We start from the raw sequence: 17,832 nt of genomic DNA, 5'->3' as shown, positions 1-17,832 counted from the left end.
GTGCTCTGCTGGTGCACTACAGGTCTCAGAAGAGAAGGAGTCACATTTGGCTTTTTGGAAGCAAATTTTGCTCTGGGGGCATGCCGCATTTAGGAAGCCCCTATGGTGCCAGGACAGCAAAAAAAAAACACATGGCATACCATTTTGGAAACTAGACCCCTTGGGGAATGTAACAAGGGGTAAAGTGAACCTTAATACCCCACAGGTGTTTCACGACTTTTGCATATGTAAAAAAATATATATATTTTTTACCTAAAATGCTTGGTTTCTCAAAAATTTGACATTTTTACAAAGGGTTAAAGCAGAAAATGCCCCCCAAAATTTGAAGCCCAATTTCTCCCGATTCAGAAAACACCCCATATGGGGGTGAAAAGTGCTCTGCTGACACACTACAGGTCTCAGAAGAGAAGGAGTCACATTTTGGCTTTTTGGAAGTGCTCTGGGGGCATGCCGCATTTAGGAAGACCCTATGGTGCCAGGACAGCAAAAAAAAAAACACATGGCATACCATTTCGGAAACTAGACCCCTTGGGGAATGTAACAAGGGGTCAAGTGAACCTTAATACCCCACAGGTGTTTCACGACTTTTGCATATGTAAAAAATAAAATAAAAAAATCACTAAAATGCTTGTTTTTCCCCAAATTTTTCATTTTTACAAGGGGTTATAGCTGAAAAATTACCCCAAAATTTGTAGCCCCATTTCCCTTGAGCAAGGAAATAACCCATAAAAGCACGTAAAATGCTTTGCTGGTGAACTACAGGTCTCAGAAGGGAAGGAGCAAAATTTGGAGAGAGAATTTTTTGGGGGCATGTCGGATTTAGGAAGCCCCTATGGAGCCAGAACCCCGGGAACCTGCTGAGGTATTCATCTAGGGGTATAATGGAAATTTTTTTAAGTTTTGTTTAGGGGTTTAGCAAGATAGTGAAAATAAAACTATACCTGCCAAGGTATTCATCTAGGGGTATAATGGAATTTTTTTTTTTGTTAAGGGTTTAGCAAAATGTTGAAAATATAAAACTATACCTGCCAAGGTATTCATCTAGGGGTATAATGGGAATTTTTAGTTTTATTAGGGGTTTGCCAATTAGATTTTTTTTAATAGTTTAGTGGAGAAAAAGGGGGAAATAAATGAATTGCTCACATGTCATTCCAAGGGTGCATTGGGTAGAGTTATCCAAAGTCATTCTAAAAATAATTAAAGGGGACAAAATTAGATATCATATGTTGTGTGATAGATTTTAAAACAGTCTTCAATGCACAGACCGGGTTTGTGGGGACATGTCTCACAGTGGTATATAGTGCATTTTCTAATGCCACGCTTGGAGCACACCCGACACCGCTTCTGTTGCCTACTCCCCGATTCTCTACGGGGAACTACCGCGGGAAAATGTTGCCCTGGAACTATTCTGTTCTCCGATCCTGTGGCTCTGCTTTCCTCCCCTTCCGGATCCCCAAACAGAAAGTCCTTAATAACATTTTTCTGGAATTGCAGGTATGTGCATGTATTTCCTGCACGTTTGTACACCACAAATGAATTGTACATGGTAATTTGGAAGAGGTGCAGTGCCAATTTTTTATACCAGGTCTTAGTTTTGCGTAGGGCAGTGTACGGCTGCAAGGCCTGATCTGACAGATCCACCCCTCCCATGAACTTATTATAGTCCTGGATACACACCGGTTTAGGGGCACTCTCTGTGGTACCACGGACTTGGACAGGGGTGGATCTGTCTGGGTGTAAGGTGGTTAGTACAAGAACATCACGCTTGTCCTGGTACTTCACAAGCATCATGTTGTCCTTGCACACAGCCTTGCTTTCCCCCTTCTTCAACTTTTGCCGTACAAAAATTTTAGGCAGATCCCTTTGATTTCGCCTGATGGTACCACAGGCCACAGTCCCCTTGGCAAACAGGCATTGTAGTAATGGGACGCTAGTGTAAAAATTATCAAGGTAGATGTTATACCCTTGATCTAGCAGGGGGTGAACTAGATCCCATACTATTTTTCCCGTTGTTTTTAGTACGGGGGGACACTCTGGGGGCTCTATTTTAGAGTCTTTCCCCTCATAGACTCTGAATTTGTGCGTATAGCCGGTTGTGCTCTCGCACAACTTATAAAGTTTTACCCCATACCTGGCCCGTTTGTTAGGCAGGTATTGCCTAAAGTGCAACCTTCCTTTGAAGTGCACAAGAGATTCGTCCACTGCAATCTCTTTTTCTGGGGTGTAAACTTCAGAAAATTTTTGATTTAAATAATTAACAAGGGGCCGAATTTTATATATGCGATCAAAATTTGGATCACTGGGAGGTGGACAATTTTCATTATTAGCATAATGTAGAAATTTGAGGAGGGCTTCAAACCGATTCCTTGGCATGACCGACCGGTACAGTGGAGTATGGTAAAGCATATCATTACTCCAATAGGAGCGAATTGTGGGCTTTTTAACTATGCCCATGTTAAACAAAAGGGCAAAAAATTTTTTGAGCTCTAGTGCATTGGTTGGCGTCCATTGATAAGGCCTAGCATGATATGCCTGTGGATTGGCCGCAATGAATTGCTCAGCATACCGGTTGGTTTCCTCCACTATCAAATTAATCAGCTCTTCTGAAAAGAAGAGCTGAAAAAAATCAGCTTCTTTCAACCCCACGGTGTCAACACGAATGCCTGCAGTGGCCACAAACTCAGGCAAATTGGGTATAAAGTTTGAAGCTGGAGCCCACTCAGAGATGGCACTAGGACCTGGCTCAATATTGGTACTAGGACTGGTACTAGGACCTGGCCTAGGGCGGTGGCGGGGAGGTTCCTCGTCAGAATCAGTGGAAGAGGAAGAAGAAGAGGGCAAATATAACAACTCTTCACCACTATCTGAACCAGAGGAAGATGCCAAGAAGGCATATGCCTCCTCAGTGCTGTACATGCGACGCCTTGACATATTGGATGACACTATAAGTGGCGAAGTGTCTCTGATGTACAACACTAGAACAATATTTTTTTTGTATTTTTATATTTTTATATATTTTTTTTACTTTTTTACTTTTTTTATAACAACGGAAAAACTGAAACAAAAAGCGCCACTAGAACTAAAAAAAAACAGCGGCGAACTGTCACTGCTGTCACTAATCAGTGACGCACCAGGAAAAAACGTAACAGGGTAGTATGGAGGTGTGCAAGGTGGTGATGGGATGAAAGGGTGACAGTCACTTCAGGGGCACTGACAGTATTTTATATTATTCTTCACTGTCACTGTTATGGTCAGTGACAGACTTCAATTTCTTCACAGCTGATGAATGAATGAATGAATGAATGAATGAACGAATGAATGAATGAACGAATGAATGAATGAATGAACGAATGAATGAATCAGCAGCAGGATAAGGGGCACTGATGGGCACTGAAACTTTATTACTGTACTGTACTGTAGAATGTAACTATATTCAGTTACAGTTACAAGTTACAATCTTCACTGCAGCCTGTCAGATCACACAGGCTGCAGACTTCAGACAGGGAGGACAGCAATTGGAAGGGGCACTGCTGGGCACTACTGGAGACTGATGGGCACTGCTGGGCACTGATGGGCACTACTGGACACTGATGGGCACTGATGGGCACTAGACTGTCACTGTTATATTCAGTGACAGTCACTAGGATCTTCACTGCAGCCTGTCAGATCGCACAGGCTGCAGACTTAGGAGGCAGCAGATGGGCACAGATGGGCACTGGGGGGCACTGCTGGGCACTACTGGGGCACAGATTTATACAAGACTGTCACTGTTATATACAGTGACAGTCACTAGGATCTTCACTGCAGCCTGTCAGATCGGACAGGCTGCAGACTTCAGACGGCGGCAGCAGCAGCAGGGTAAGGGGCACTACAGGGGGGGTTCTTTTACTTCCACTTAAATTTTTAGCTTTTAGAAAAGCTTTTTAACACTCTTCTGTCTTCTGTCTTCTGTCTTCTGTCCTAACACTAACACCGGCTCCGATCGCTGTTCAGAACGAACTGAAAGCTTCGGAGCCGGTGTTATTGTAACAAAGACACTGATACACTGTGATTGGTCCACAGGGACCAATCACAGGGCTCTAATCCCAGGACCAATTACAGATGGTCCTGGGATGTCAAGCAGAACTTGTCTCCCGCCGCTGGGCACGGGATTTCTGCCTGTTAACCCTTGCGCTGCTGTGCAGCGCCGGGTTAACTGCATGTCATTTATAAACGCCGGGATGCGCGAACGCACTGCACAACCCGGCGTTTATATATGACATTCTGCGCAAAGGGGTTAATTTTAAGTCCCCTCACTTTTATACTCACTCACTTGTATGCTTCACACTCTTGTATACAGACAAACAGTCGCTAGCTCAACATAGTGTATTTGCTTTATATTTATCACAACCACAACCACCTCTCTTCCACTGCCTGGAAGTGAAACTTTTTTTTTTTTTTTTTCATTTACACATCCGAATTTAACGAAAAGTCGTAAAAGACCTGTGGGGTGTTAAGGCTCACTGGACCCCTTGGTACGTGCCTTGAGGGGTGTAGTTTCCAAAATGGTATGCCATGTGGGGGTTTTCTGCTCTTCTGGCACCATAGGGGCTTCCAAAATGTGACATGCCCCCCAAAAACCATTTCAGCAAAAATTCACTCTCCAAAATCCCATTGTTGCGCCTTCCCTTCTGAGCCCTCTACTGCACCAGCCGAACACTTTACATACACATATGAGGCATTTCCTTACTCTAGAGAAATTGGTTTACAAATTTAAGGGGTCTTTTTCTCCTATTACCCCTTGTAAAAATTCAAAAACTGGGTCTACAAGAACATGCGAGTGTAAAAAATGGAGATTTTGAATTTCCTCCTTCACTTTGCTGCTATTCCTGTGAAACACCTAAAGGGTTAACACACTTACCCAAATGTCATTTTGGATACTTTGAGGGGTGCAGTTTTTATAATGGGGTCATTTGTGGGGTATTTCTAATATGAAGGCCCTTCAAATCCACTTAAGAACTGAACTGGTCCCTGAAAAATTCCAATTTAGAAAATGTTGTGAAAAATTGGAAAAGTGCTGCTGAACTTTGAAGCCCTCTGATATCTTCTAAAAGTTAAAACCTGTCAACGTTATGATGAAAATATAAAGTAGACATATTGTATCTGTGAATCAATATATAATTTATTTGGAATGTCTGTTTTTGTTACAAGCAGAGAGCTTCAAAGTTAGAAAAATGCAAAATTTTCTATTTTTTCATCAAATTTTGGAATTTTTCACCAAGAAATGATGCAAGCCTCAACAAAAATTTACCACTAACATGAAGTAGAATATGTCACGAAAAAACAATCTCAGAATCAGAATGAAAAGTAAAAGCATCCCAGAGTTATTAATGCTTAAAATGATAGTGGTAAGATGTGCAAAAATGGCTGGGTCCTTAAGGTGAAAATGGGCTGGTTCCTTAAGGGGTTAAACCCCACTGGCATTTGACAGATCTTTGGAACAGTGGGCTGTGCAAATGAAAAATTTTCATTTTTCTTTTGGCAGACCACTGCTCAAAAAAATCTATCAGACACCTGTGAGATGTAAATGCTCACTGCACATCTTATTAGGGGTGTAGTTTCCAAAATGGGGTCACATGTGGGGGGGGGGGGGGGGTTCACTGTTCTGGCACCATGGAGGCCTAAACGCACATGGCCTTCAATTTCAGCCAGATTCTCTCTCCAAAAGCCCAATGGTGCTCCTTCTCTTCTGAGCCCTGTAGTTCACCCGCAGAGCACTTTACATCCACATGTGGGGTATTTTCTGACTCAGAAGATTTGGGGTTACAAATTTTGCTGGGCTTTTTCTCCTATCACCCCTTGTGAAAATGATAAAATTGGGGTAACAATAGCATTTTAGGGAAAAAAATATACATTTTTTTATTTTCACCTCCAACTTTAACTAAAATTTGTCAAACACCTGTGGGATGTTAAGGCTCACTATACCCCTTGTTACTTTACGTGAGGGGTGTAGTTTTCTAAATGGGGGTCGCATATGGGTGTTTTTTATGTTTATGTCAGAACTGCTGTAACTACCAGCCACCCCTGTGCAAATCACCAATTTAGGCCTCAAATGTATATGGTACACTTTGTTTACACTAACATGCTGGTGTAGACCCAAAATTTACCTTTTCTTAAGGGGTAAAAGAAGAGAAAAAAAATTTGTAACCCAAAACTGTTGCCTTGAAATATGAGAGGGCTCCAAAGTGAAAGAGCACCATGTGCATTTGAGGCCTAAATTAGGGATTTGCATCCACCACCAAATTACCCTACAGCAGTGCTTCCCAAATAGGGTGTCTCCAGCTGTTGCACTACTTCCTGTTCAGGGTGTGGTTGTGTGATCGTCAGCTCCAGGAGAACCAGAGAACCAGAGAGCAGCAGGATTTTCACCAGCCCTCCCCCCCCCCCAGGTTTGTGGCAGCCTTCGGGGAAGGGCTTCCCTGCATGAACCCCAACGTCCGAACCTCCCGTACCAGGCCGGCGGGAGGTGGAGGTGACATTGCAACGGCCAACTCCCAGGATGGGGTACGGAGATCCTCCAGGATCCGCAGAAATGCAGAACCAACTCCACCGTCAATATCTGGAAGCCGCAAGGCTGCAAGGAAGGCTACAAGCAAGGCTGCAGGTGAAGGCCTGCATGAAGTTGAGGAGTTGAGGAGAAACATGGGGAGGCAAGGTACCTCTGAACCCCAACAATGGGGGGTATTGGGTCCCAGGGAGTCTTTGGCCACTTTTGGGTCCCGACTCCAAGCAAAAATGGCGGAGTATGAGCGTCTTGGCAAAATGCTTCGTGGGCTAAGAGAGGACTTAAAATTTGCCTGTTACCAGGCTGATTACACCTCAAAAAATCGAAGGCCAGTGTATTCGGCTAAAGTGCGCACCCTGAAAAAAGAGGTTGAGGAGGTAGAAAGGGTGAGGATGGAGATCATGGAAGGGGCTGGTATCTTCAGAGAAAAACTCTGCAATGAAAGTCGGTTCAGAGGCCAGCAGAACCCAGAAAGAGAGGAGGAGGTCAGTCACAGCGAAAGCAGTGCAGAGGAGGATGGTGTGGAGGTGGATGGTGGAGGAGAAAGAGAGAACAGTGCTGAGGAGGACAGTGAGGAGAAAGATGGTGGTGGAGAAAGAGAGGACAGTGCTGAGGAAGGTGCTAAAGAGAAGCAAGATGGTGGTGCAGAGGAGAGTGAAATGGAGGAGGACACAACCCAGAGTTCATACATAAATCCTGATCAGGTAGCCCTGCCTGTAACGTCAGATGACAGCAGTGACGACAGCGGCAGCAGCAATGGGTTAATTGGTGGTGGATTGCTGAAGGCGATTGTTCTCCAAGAGTCACCTACCCATTTTGAGAACTTTTCATTTGGAAATGACTTGGGCCCAGATACTGAGGTGAAGGGCAAGAGGAAGAGGAGAAATAAAAGGAAAAAAGGAGAGGTCACCAGACTTGTTTATTCTTCTCTCCAGCAGTCTGGGCCATCTGAAAAGGTGGTTCAGGCTGGTGGGCCCCCCAGTCTGCCCGACCCCGCTTTTGCTGTAAAGCGGGGCCAGCATGGGGGGTACATGGTGGATAAGGTTTCTAAGATGGCTGCAGACGCCAAGGAGCCCGCCTGTCGGTAGGGAAGGGCAGGACAGGCTTAAGGTGGGCGACTCCGATGCTGCAGGACCACCCCAGGTGGGCAGGGGGCGTGTCCTAGTGCCGGAGCTTGGTGATGTTGCTGTCTGCTCGGGGGGTGGTCCCCCGAGCGATCTGGGCGTAGCAGGGCACTCCTCTGTGAGGGGGGGGGGAGTGTCCATGCGTCTGGATTGGTAGAAAAGCCCGGGCGGTCGGGTGAGGTGGCTCCTGAAGGTTGCACTGACGCTGTGGGGAATCCCTGCACGTCGGCTGCTGTAGGAGGGGTGGGGGTGCGTCCGGAGGGACAGCTCCCACCCAGTGTGAAGCTGTTGTCACTGGGAACATCATCGGCATTGAAGGAAGTGTCATCACTGGAACTGGAAGTAACATCGCCAGAACCGAAAAAGCGGTCATCGGGGGCGGGACCAGCAGCACAAACCCCCATGGCATACGCAAATAACCCGGCCAGCTCAGGAAAGTTTAGCCAGGATAATAGTGTGAAAGGGAAGAGTGCAAAAGAGAGTGAAAATTTTGGTGATGGTATGTTGCATGAAAATGTTAGCAGTGTGCAAGAGTGGGGCATTAGAGGAGTACAAGAGAGGGGTGCTAGCGGTGTGCAAGAGAGGGGTGCTAGCGGTGTGCAAGAGAGGGGTGCTAGCGGTGTGTGAGAGAGGGGTTCTAGCGGTGTGCAAGAGAGGGGTGCTAGCGGTGTGCAAGAGAGGGGTGCTAGCGGTGTGCAAGAGAGGGGTGCTAGCGGTGTGCGAGAGAGGGGTGCTAGCGGTGTGCAAGAGAGGGATTCTAGCGGTGTGAAAGAGAGGGGTGCTAGAGGTGTACAAGAGAGGGATGCTATCGGTGTGCAAGAGAAGAGTGCTGGAGGCGGGCAAAGGGATGTCACTGGATCAGTAAAGAGTACTGAGGAAGTAGGGGCTGGTTCAGCTGCCCCCCTGGTGGTGACTGCTAGAAGCTATGCCAGCGTCGCTGCCGGGGAATCAAGAGAGTCCCCGTCTCCATCTGGTTCTGGGGGTCACTTGCAGCGGCGCCTCCTGGAGGCTCTGCGTAAGGGTGATAGGTCAATTGAGGTAGAAGGGAGGGGTTCGGTTGACCTGTCTTTTTGGATAGAGAGGCATGGTCTGGGTGCCTTCCGAGAACAGAATGGGGAGGTGATGTGGTCCCTCCCGACACCCGGGCAGGATAGTAACCGTAGGAATGTGGCCCATCTGATTTGGAGGGGTAAAGATGCGTGTCCGCCCCGGGCAAGGGTGGTTGAGCTCCTCCTTCAGATGGAGTTCAGGGCGAGTGACATCTTTGCCCTGATTCACCCCTATGGTTCTTCTGAGTTCGACATCAGCTTTGTTCGGCCAGAGGGTCTTGAACTTTTCTGGTCGAATTACGAGATGGTGAAGAACGAGCCAGGCTGGCGGGATTTCTCTGTAAAAGCGATATCCCAGCAGAACCAAACCAAGAGAGTGACCGTTTTGACCCGTAACGAGTCGCTCTCTTGCTACGACATCATGACCTGGCTCGGTCGTTATGGGGATGTGACGGACATGCCCAAGAAAAATCTTGATGAGCACGGGATCTGGTCTGGGGCCTGGACGTTTTCCGTCAAACTTAGGCGTTCAGGGAGCACAGTTGCCCACATCCCATCGGCAGCCTTCCTCGGACATGACAGAATCCAAGGATTCTACCAGGGGCAGCCTAAAGTCTGCCACAGGTGTGGTAGTCCTACCCATTTTAGCGCAGCCTGCACTGTGCAGGTTTGCGCTTTGTGTGGTGGGGCTGGTCATTTGGCTGCATCCTGTGGGCAGATCCGGTGTCATCTGTGTGGTGTCCTAGGACACCCTTTCAGCCGTTGCCCCAGCGCCTTTTCCCGTGTGGTGGCCGCTCCAGCTGGGGAGAGCTTTAGGGTTGCCCCGGCTGGGGAGGGTACTTGCATGGGTGAAGGAGCAACAGGGTTAATGAAGAGCAAGAAGGGGCCTGCCAAACTAAGGCGAGAGGGAAAAAGAGGCTGATCTTTCTGATTCCTCCCACTATGAAAGGGTGGATGAGGAGGGGAGGGAAAGGCAGAAAAAAGACAAGGGCAAAAAAGTTGTAAAGGGGAAGTCTCAGTCCTCTATTTCAGGTGCTAAAGGCCAGGTCCTAAAAGGAAGCTTACCTGCCCCCCTTCTGATTGACCTATCGAACAGGTACCTTGTCCTTGATACCATCTCCTCCCCCTCATTGGAGGGGGGTGGCGAGGATGGGGTGCCTGAGGGATTGGAGCCTCCAGGGGGAACTGGGTCCTGTCCTGTTGAGGCATCTTCCTCGGAGGGCAGGGCTAACTCAGGGCCAGATGGAGATGGGAGCCAGATGGATCAGTCTGAGTCAAAAAAGAGATCTAAAGAAAGTAAGAATGCTCCTTCTTCTTCAGGGGATGAGGCGGTTAAGAAGAAGGGCAAGAAAAAAAAATGGGTAAGGCCGTCTAACTCAATTACCCAGGATGGCAGCACTCACCCCATTGACGCTGGCATCTATTAATTGTGCCAGTATAAAGTCTGATACGGCTAGATTCGCAGCCTTTGATTTTCTCGGCCGTGTTGAAGCCGACATTTTCTTTTTACAGGAGACCAGGTTGTCAGATCTAGCCTCTCTGGTGAAAGCCAGAAGAGAGTTGAGGCACGGCCCCTCCCACTGGTCTCTTGCGGCTGAGCCGTATAGTGGGGTGGCGGTCCTTTTTACCGCTCCGGTCGAATGCAGACGGGTCATTGAGTTAGAAATGGGGAGGTGCCTGATCTTAGATGTCTTCATGAAGGGACAAGAGCTCCGGCTCATTAACATCTACGCCCCACAAACAAAGTGGGGCCGTAAGGATCTCTTTATGAGGATTAAGCCCTTTCTTTTTACTAGCCGGCAAGTGATCTTTGGAGGGGACTTCAATAATGTCACGAGGTCCCAAGATAGGAGAGGTTCCAATGATCGGCTGGCTTATGACTGTGTGGCCCTTAGTAATATAGTCAGGGAAGCTCGCCTAGAGGATGCCCACATCCGGAGCCCCTCAGGCCACCCGGGTTTCACCTTTAATTGAGGTAGCAGCAGGTCTAGACAGGTTTTATTTAAAGGAGGAAGCCGTCTCTTCCGCAGTGTCCGTGGTTGAGGTGGAGTTCTCCGACCACTGTATGATTTTGTTTTCCCTGAATGTTTCAGAGACCCCCCGGATGGGAAAAGGTTATTGGAAGCTGAATTTGTCCCTCCTGGAGGAAACAGAGATAAGACAGTCCTTTGAGGATTTTCTTCAGAGTCAGGTACCTTTACTGGACTTTTGTAGTAGTAAGTCTGAGTGGTGGGAGATATTCAAGAAGCGGGTTGCGGGGTTCTTCCGCCAGCTCTCGAGCCTCAGGTCCCTGAACAGGTATCGCCTGTATCAGGGTCTGAGGAGGAAACTCGAGCTTCTCGTCTCGACTGGAGGTAGCCGAGAGGATATCTCCAGAGTGAAGTCCTTGCTGATGATGTGTCAGTACGATAGGCACGCATCTTTGGTTTTTGAGAGGGATTACGGGAAGTACCGCTCGCCCGACCCTTACAGGAACTGCAAGATGTCAGTGAGTAGTAAAGTAGTATAGGACTGATTGATAGTACGGGATCTCTGAATCGGTCCAGATCAGGGATCCTGGAGGTCGTCAGATCCTTTTACTCGCACCTCTTGGGAGGAAGGATCTAGATCGAGACGGGATGTCGGCTTTCCTGGTTGAAACCATTCCTGAGCCAGGGGTAGACCCCTCTCTTGGCATTTTGGCAGAAGAAATCAGGGAAGAGGAAGTGAGACTGGCGATCGAGGGGCTTGCCCCCAAGAAGTCGCCAGGTCCGGATGGCTTAACATCCGAGTGGTACTGGACCTTTAAGGAGTCTTTAGCTCCCCTCTTGACTGAGGTATTCAATGAGTGTCTCTCCTCGGGCACTCTACCAAAGTCAATGAGGAGGTCAGCCCTGATTCTTCTGTCAAAGGGTAAAGATCCCAGCCGTATTGAGAATTGGAGGCCCATAGCTCTTCTCAATACAGACAGGAAGCTTCTGGCCAAGATACTGTTTAATCGGCTGGTGAAGTTTGCACCCCGGCTCCTTTCGGGGGCTCAGCACTGCTCTGTTCCAGGCCGAAGCACCTTAAGTGCTGTCCTCAGTGTCAGGGAGGCAGTGGAGCGGAGTAGTGCGGGTCTCTGGAAGGGGTACTTACTGTCCTTGGATCAGGCCAAAGCATTTGATCGAGTGAACCATGACTACCTCTGGTCCGTCCTCCTGAGATATGGCTTACCGTGTACTTTTGTTAATTGGCTTAAGATCTTGTATGCAGGGGCAGAGAGTTTCCCGCTCGTGAACGGGTGGTCTGGCCGCTCTTTTGAGGTGGGGTCCGGATTCCGTCAGGGTTGTCCTTTGAGCCCGCTCTTATATGTATTTGCGATCGATCCCTTCCTTAGGAGGGTGAGTTGCGGACCATTGGCGGGAGTCAGGATGATTCTGGCGGAGTCGGGTGTCGCCCAGAGAGTGGTGGCGTACGCTGATGATGTCACCATTTTCGTCTCCTCGAGAGAGGAGGACGATGTGGTGATGTCGGAAGTGGACCGCTACTCGGAGGCATCCGGGTCTAAGATCAACCAGGATAAGTGTGAGAGTCTCTGGCTGGGAGGGGGAGACCCCACGTTTGATCTCCCGGACACCCTTCCAGGGCCCCAAGAGTCAGCAAAAGTTTTGGGCATCACATTCGGCCAGGATGATTATCCCACCAAAAACTGGGATGGTAAGCTCCAGGATGCCACTCAGAGGGTGGACCAGTGGAAGGGTTGGTCTATGACCCTCAGGGAAAGGGTACACCTGATCAAATCGTACCTGCTCCCCTTGTTTATCTATCTGGGCAGTGTATGTATTTTACCAGAGGCTTACTACACTAGGGTCTACAGCCTGTTTTTCCAACTGTTATGGGGGAACAGGTTGAACCTAGTCAAGAGGGAGGTTACGTACCGCACGAGGAGACTAGGGGGTTTATCTATGGTAAACCCTGTGGTGTTCTTAACAAACACCTTCTTGAAAGCCAACATTGCAAACCTCTGGTCAGAGAGGGCTCCTCCGTGGGTACTCTCCTGCAGGGAATGGTTTCGGCCTTTCTTCCAGGAATGGGAGACAGGAGGGCAAGTGAAGGACCTCCGTACACCACATGGATATCTTCCGGCTTACGCTACCCCGACTCTGAAGGCGATGCGTCGGTGGGGTCTGGGAGTGTGGGAGATCAGGACCCAGTCAAGGCAGTTCCTTGACAAACGGGTTCTGTTGACCCACTTCCAGAAGCCTCTGGCGCTCAGGGACTGCCCAGGTCGGGATCTGAGGGTGGGGTTGCATCTTTTAAATATGAAAAGGATCCCCCAGAAGTTTTGGGACTTGGCCTGGCGCTGCTTTCAGGGGAAGCTATATGTGAGGGACAACCTGAAGTACAGGAACTCTGATGACCGGGGATGTCCCCGAGAAGAGTGCAGGGACACGCTGGAAAGCATGGACCACTTCCTGCTTCATTGTCCCTTTAATATAGGGGTTTACAACAGGGTGGGCGCTTCCATCGGCTGGAGTCAACTTGCCGGCCTTTCCTATCCGGAGTGGGCTTATGGGGCATTCAGGAACCTGGGTGGCCGTGATCGGGGCACTTTATTCTTAGTTAGCTTAGTGGTTAGGTACTACACGTGGAATGCATGGTGCTTAGTATCGACCCAACAGAAAGTCCTCTCCGAGGTGGAGGTATGTAGGAACATCACTGGTGACCTCGGGAAGATCAGGTCTTTGGAGTATGGCAGTCTTGGTACCAGTAGGGCTTCTCTCCTGTGGAGAGGGTTTTCTTTTGATGTACCTTAATTTTGGTTAGGGACAGTATATAGATGTTAGGGTGAGTATAGGGTCAGTTTTATGAAGGGATAGCGATAGAATTAGAAGTAAGGTTCATAGGGTAAGCATTTTGAAACTTAGTTTTATCAGGATTGCCATCCTTCTTCCTGGTGGTGGGCTATGCATGTCACTCTAGCTTTTTGTTTTGTTTTCTGTAATTTGAATGTAAAGGGCTTGCAGGCAACCAATCTTGGGCCTGGTGGGGGTTTGTAGTACAGTATTACTTTGTTTTTCATACTATTTCTGTGGTTGTAGTGAATTAGTACATTGTTGAGTTAGTTAACAATAGTGGGGGGGATTCATTTTAGGTTGGGTGGGGGTTGTTGGGGGGGAGGGGATGATATTTTGGGTCTGACTTGGGTCAGTTTATGGACAATGACTGTTTCAGTAAAAAAAAAAATAAATAAATAAAAAAAACACTGTGATACACGAACTCTGACCATGTCCAGTGGGAGTGGTGTGGGTGACGGGAGAGTTCATAGTGTAGGTTATTTTTCTTTAGGTTTTATTCTTGTTTACATGTATTTCATAAGTATAAATAGTTTTATGTATTTTTGTATAGTGTTATACCTCATTGTAGGGTAAAGGCAGTCGGACCAGCTTTTAGTTGATATTATTGTGTTTTTTTTTTCCCCTTATGGTAATGTATCCATGCATGTGTGTGTTACTATAGTTTAAAGAGAAGGGAAAGGAGAAAGGGGGAAAAAATAAAATAAAATAAAAATTTCCAAGTTGGAATTATTTTTAGTTATGGCAATAAGCCCTCTTTTTATTATACATTTTTGTATTTTTTTTAATTAATTTATTTATTTATTTATTTTTTTCGTTGTTATGATATAATATATATTGTGAGTATTGGTTGTTGTATGTGTGTAAAATTAATGGTATTTCCAAGATGGAATTATTTTATTTATTTCCTTATTATTTTTATGGCAGTTAGCCCTATTTTTTTTTGTTTAATGCATTTTGTGTATGGTATGTGGGGATAAGTTTCCTATTCGGATGTTTTCAGTTAAAACTTAATTAAGGAAAGCTATATTTATGTTTTGTTGGTAATCGTTAATTTCTAACGATAATTTGTTTTCCCTTAGTCCTAACAGTAGCACAGATGGGGTATTCCACCCCCCGCGAACTGGTAGGACAGATGGAAGTTTTATTGAACCTAATTAAACAATCAGTAAAGACACACCCACAACACCCTGTATAAGTAAGAGGGTCATCCTCTGCTCCATTGTGTAGTAACAAGAAGAACTAAAGGCAAATAATAGAAGAAAATAACTTAACTAGGGAGGGAAAGTTGTGCTACTGTTAGGACTAAGGGAAAACAAATTATCGTTAGAAATTAACGATTCCCTTACGTCCTAACCAGTAGCACAGATGGGGAAATGGCAAGCAGAAACCCTATGAGGGAGGGCTCTCATGCCTGACGGCAGATAATACTGTCCGTCCAAATGAGGATAAATCGGCCAATCTACTGTCAAGTCTGTAGTGGGTGATAAATGTGGAGAGTGAACTCCAGGAAGCAGCTTTGCATATATGTTCCAAGGGAACAAGACTCCTTTCCGCAAAGGAGGTAGATACAGACCTGGTGGAATGAGCTTTTACAAACTCAGGAGGCTCCTTACCTTGGGATACCATGGCAATACGAATGGCATCTTTTACCCATCTACTGATGGAGGGCTTTGAAGCTTTAAGACCTCTCTTGGGTCCTGAAAAGAGAATTAGCAGATTTTCATCCTTCCGAAACTCCAAAGATCTTCTTATATAGATCTGGAGACATCTCGAGATATCTAGGCAATGAAGAGCACTATCTTCATTGGAGGATGGAGGAGGAGAAAATACTGGCAGGGATATAACTTGATTAATATTTTGGAATGATAGAACTTTAGGTATAAAGGATGGCATGAATCTGAGTAACACTCGATCCGGCAAAAATTTAGTATATGGTTCAAGTGCCAAGAGCGCTTGAAGTTCCCCAATCCTTTTGGCTGAAGTGATTGCCAGTAAAAAAGTTATTTTAATGGTAACAAACTTCATGTCCACCTCCTCCAAGGGCTCAAAGGGGGGAGATGCTAACCCCTTGAGCACCATCGATAAGTCCCATGCTGGGACAGGTTGTATAATTGTAGGTTTTAACCTTGAGGATCCCCTCAAGAATATTTTGACTAGTGGGTCTTGAGACAATGGTTTATTGAGAAAGACAGAGATGGCTGATACCTGAACTCTGAGTGTGGAAGGAGATAGATTCTTGTCTAATCCCTCCTGGAGAAAGTTGAGGATTGTGGCAACAGCTGGATTCTGTCCAGGTAGTTGTTTCTTGGAGCACCAAGACTGAAAAGTTGTCCAAATTCTTTTATAGGCTCTGTTAGTGGACTCCGCTCTGGAATGCGAGAGGGTATTCAAGACCGCACTAGAAAGCCCTTCTAGATGTGGAAGGGACTGGTCAACCTCCAGGCTGTCAGGTTGAACATTTGAAGATTTGAGCAGCTGTGAGTGTCCCTCGACACTAGTGCTTGCTCTGGGGGAAGCCTCCAGAATTGTCCCCGACTCATTTGCAAGAGTTGGGTAAACCAAGCTCTCTTGGGCCAAAATGGAATTATGGCTATGACAGAGGCTTGGTCCTGCCTGATTTTCATCAATACCCTTGGGATCAAGGAAATTGGAGGGAAGATGTAGGCCAGCCTGAACCTCCATGGGATTGAGAGAGCATCGATTGCTACTGGGTTGTCTTCCCTGTACAGGGAACAAAATCTCACCGGTTTGGTGTTGAACCTTGTTGCCATAAGATCTATTTCTGGCATACCCCACCTGAGTGTTATTTGTTTGAACATCTCTGGATGGAGAGACCATTCTCCAGTTGAAAGTCCTCTGCTCAGGCGGTCGGCGATCACATTGAGAGATCCCCGAATGTGAACTGCCGACAGGTGGGTTAGGTTCCTCTCTGCCCAATCCAAGATCAGACCCACCTCTCTGAGGAGGCTTTGTGATCGAGTGCCTCCCTGCTTGTTGATGTACAATACAGCCGTCATGCTGTCGGATTGGATCTTTACTGCTTTCCCTTGAAGAAGAGAAGCAAAGTTGAGGAGAGCTAATCTGATGGCTCGAATCTCGAGGAGATTGGAGGTTAACCCTCTCTCCTGTGGAGACCAAGATCCCCGCACTAACAGATCCAAGAGATGCGCTCCCCAACCTACAAGGGACGCGTCGGTAGTAAGTATGATCCAAGGGGGTTGGATCATTGACTTGCCGTCCTCGAGGTGAGACCACCATCTGAGAGAGGACCGGACTCGATAAGACAGGGAGTGGCACTTGTTTAGGCCCGAGGGCCTGAGATTCCAAGTGGCGAGCACCTCTGATTGAAGAGGGCGTAGATGCCAAAGAGCCCAAGGAACCGCATCCACGGTAGCGGACATAAGTCCCAACATCCGCATGAGAGTGCGAATGGAAACTCTCCGGGGTACAGAGAGAAAAAGGGCCGATTCCTGAACCCGAGATTTCCTCTCGGGAGAGAGGTAAAGTGTCATGGAGATTGAGTCGACTATGAAGCCGAGGAACCTCACTGAGGTCGTTGGGAGGAAATTGGATTTGGCCCAATTGACTATCCACCCTAACTGGTGAAGGAAGGATACTGCTAGTTGCAGATGTTGGGACAGGATCGCAGAAGAAGGAGCTCTGAGGAGCCAATCGTCTAGGTAGGGAACGATGCTGAGCCCCTGGAGCCTTAGAGCAGCAACTACCGCTACCACCACTTTGGTAAATGTGTGTGGGGCCGAAGAAATTCCAAACGGGAGGGCTACAAACTGGAGGTGTTTTAGAACTCCCCCTACCTGAACTGCGATCCTTAGATACTTTCTGGATACCGGATGAATAGGAATATGAAGGTAAGCATCCTTTAGATCCAGAGTAGCCAGGTAATCCCCTGGCGAGATGAGGTTGACCACAGATTGAATAGTTTCCATACGAAAGCGTTTGTGCTTTACATACTGATTGAGATATCTCAGATCTATAATCATCCGCCAGTCTCCTGTTACCTTGGGAACTAGGAAGACTGGAGAATAAATTCCTGATCCCCGCTCTGCAAGAGGAACTTCCTCTAAGGCATTCTTCTGGATGTATTCCAGAATGTAGGTTTCTAGCGCCCCCTGTTTGATTGGTGAAAGAACTCTTGTCTCCACATAATTGGATGGGGGAATTGATTCGAGGTCTATCGAATAACCATCCGAGATTAATCTCAGGACCCAAGGGTCCTGAATGTGGAGGGACCAGGCGCTTAAAAAATGGTGAAGACGACCACCAACCGGAATCTG

The 17,832-nt window shown here is 47.1% G+C and overlaps 1 protein-coding gene across 1 annotated transcript; it reads right to left on the bottom strand.

Moving 5' to 3' along the window:
• Nucleotides 1-1,212: 1,212 nt before the first annotated feature.
• On the bottom strand, nt 1,213-2,931 carry LOC130351242 (piggyBac transposable element-derived protein 4-like). The gene has a single exon (XM_056554914.1). The coding sequence runs from the start codon at nt 2,929-2,931 to the stop codon at nt 1,213-1,215; it is 1,719 nt and encodes a 572-aa protein (XP_056410889.1).
• Nucleotides 2,932-17,832: the final 14,901 nt, after the last annotated feature.

The sequence above is a fragment of the Hyla sarda genome, unplaced genomic scaffold (assembly GCF_029499605.1).
Source record: "Hyla sarda isolate aHylSar1 unplaced genomic scaffold, aHylSar1.hap1 scaffold_965, whole genome shotgun sequence".
Taxonomy (NCBI): Eukaryota; Metazoa; Chordata; class Amphibia; order Anura; family Hylidae; genus Hyla; species Hyla sarda.
The sequence above is the reverse complement of the archived record's forward strand: the minus strand, read 5'-3'. Positions and strand labels throughout refer to the sequence as shown.

What these genes read in the sequence shown, in the direction of transcription:
- LOC130351242 (XM_056554914.1), bottom strand. Translation starts at nt 2,931, where the DNA reads ATGTCAAGGCGTCGCATGTACAGCACTGAGGAGGCATATGCCTTCTTG.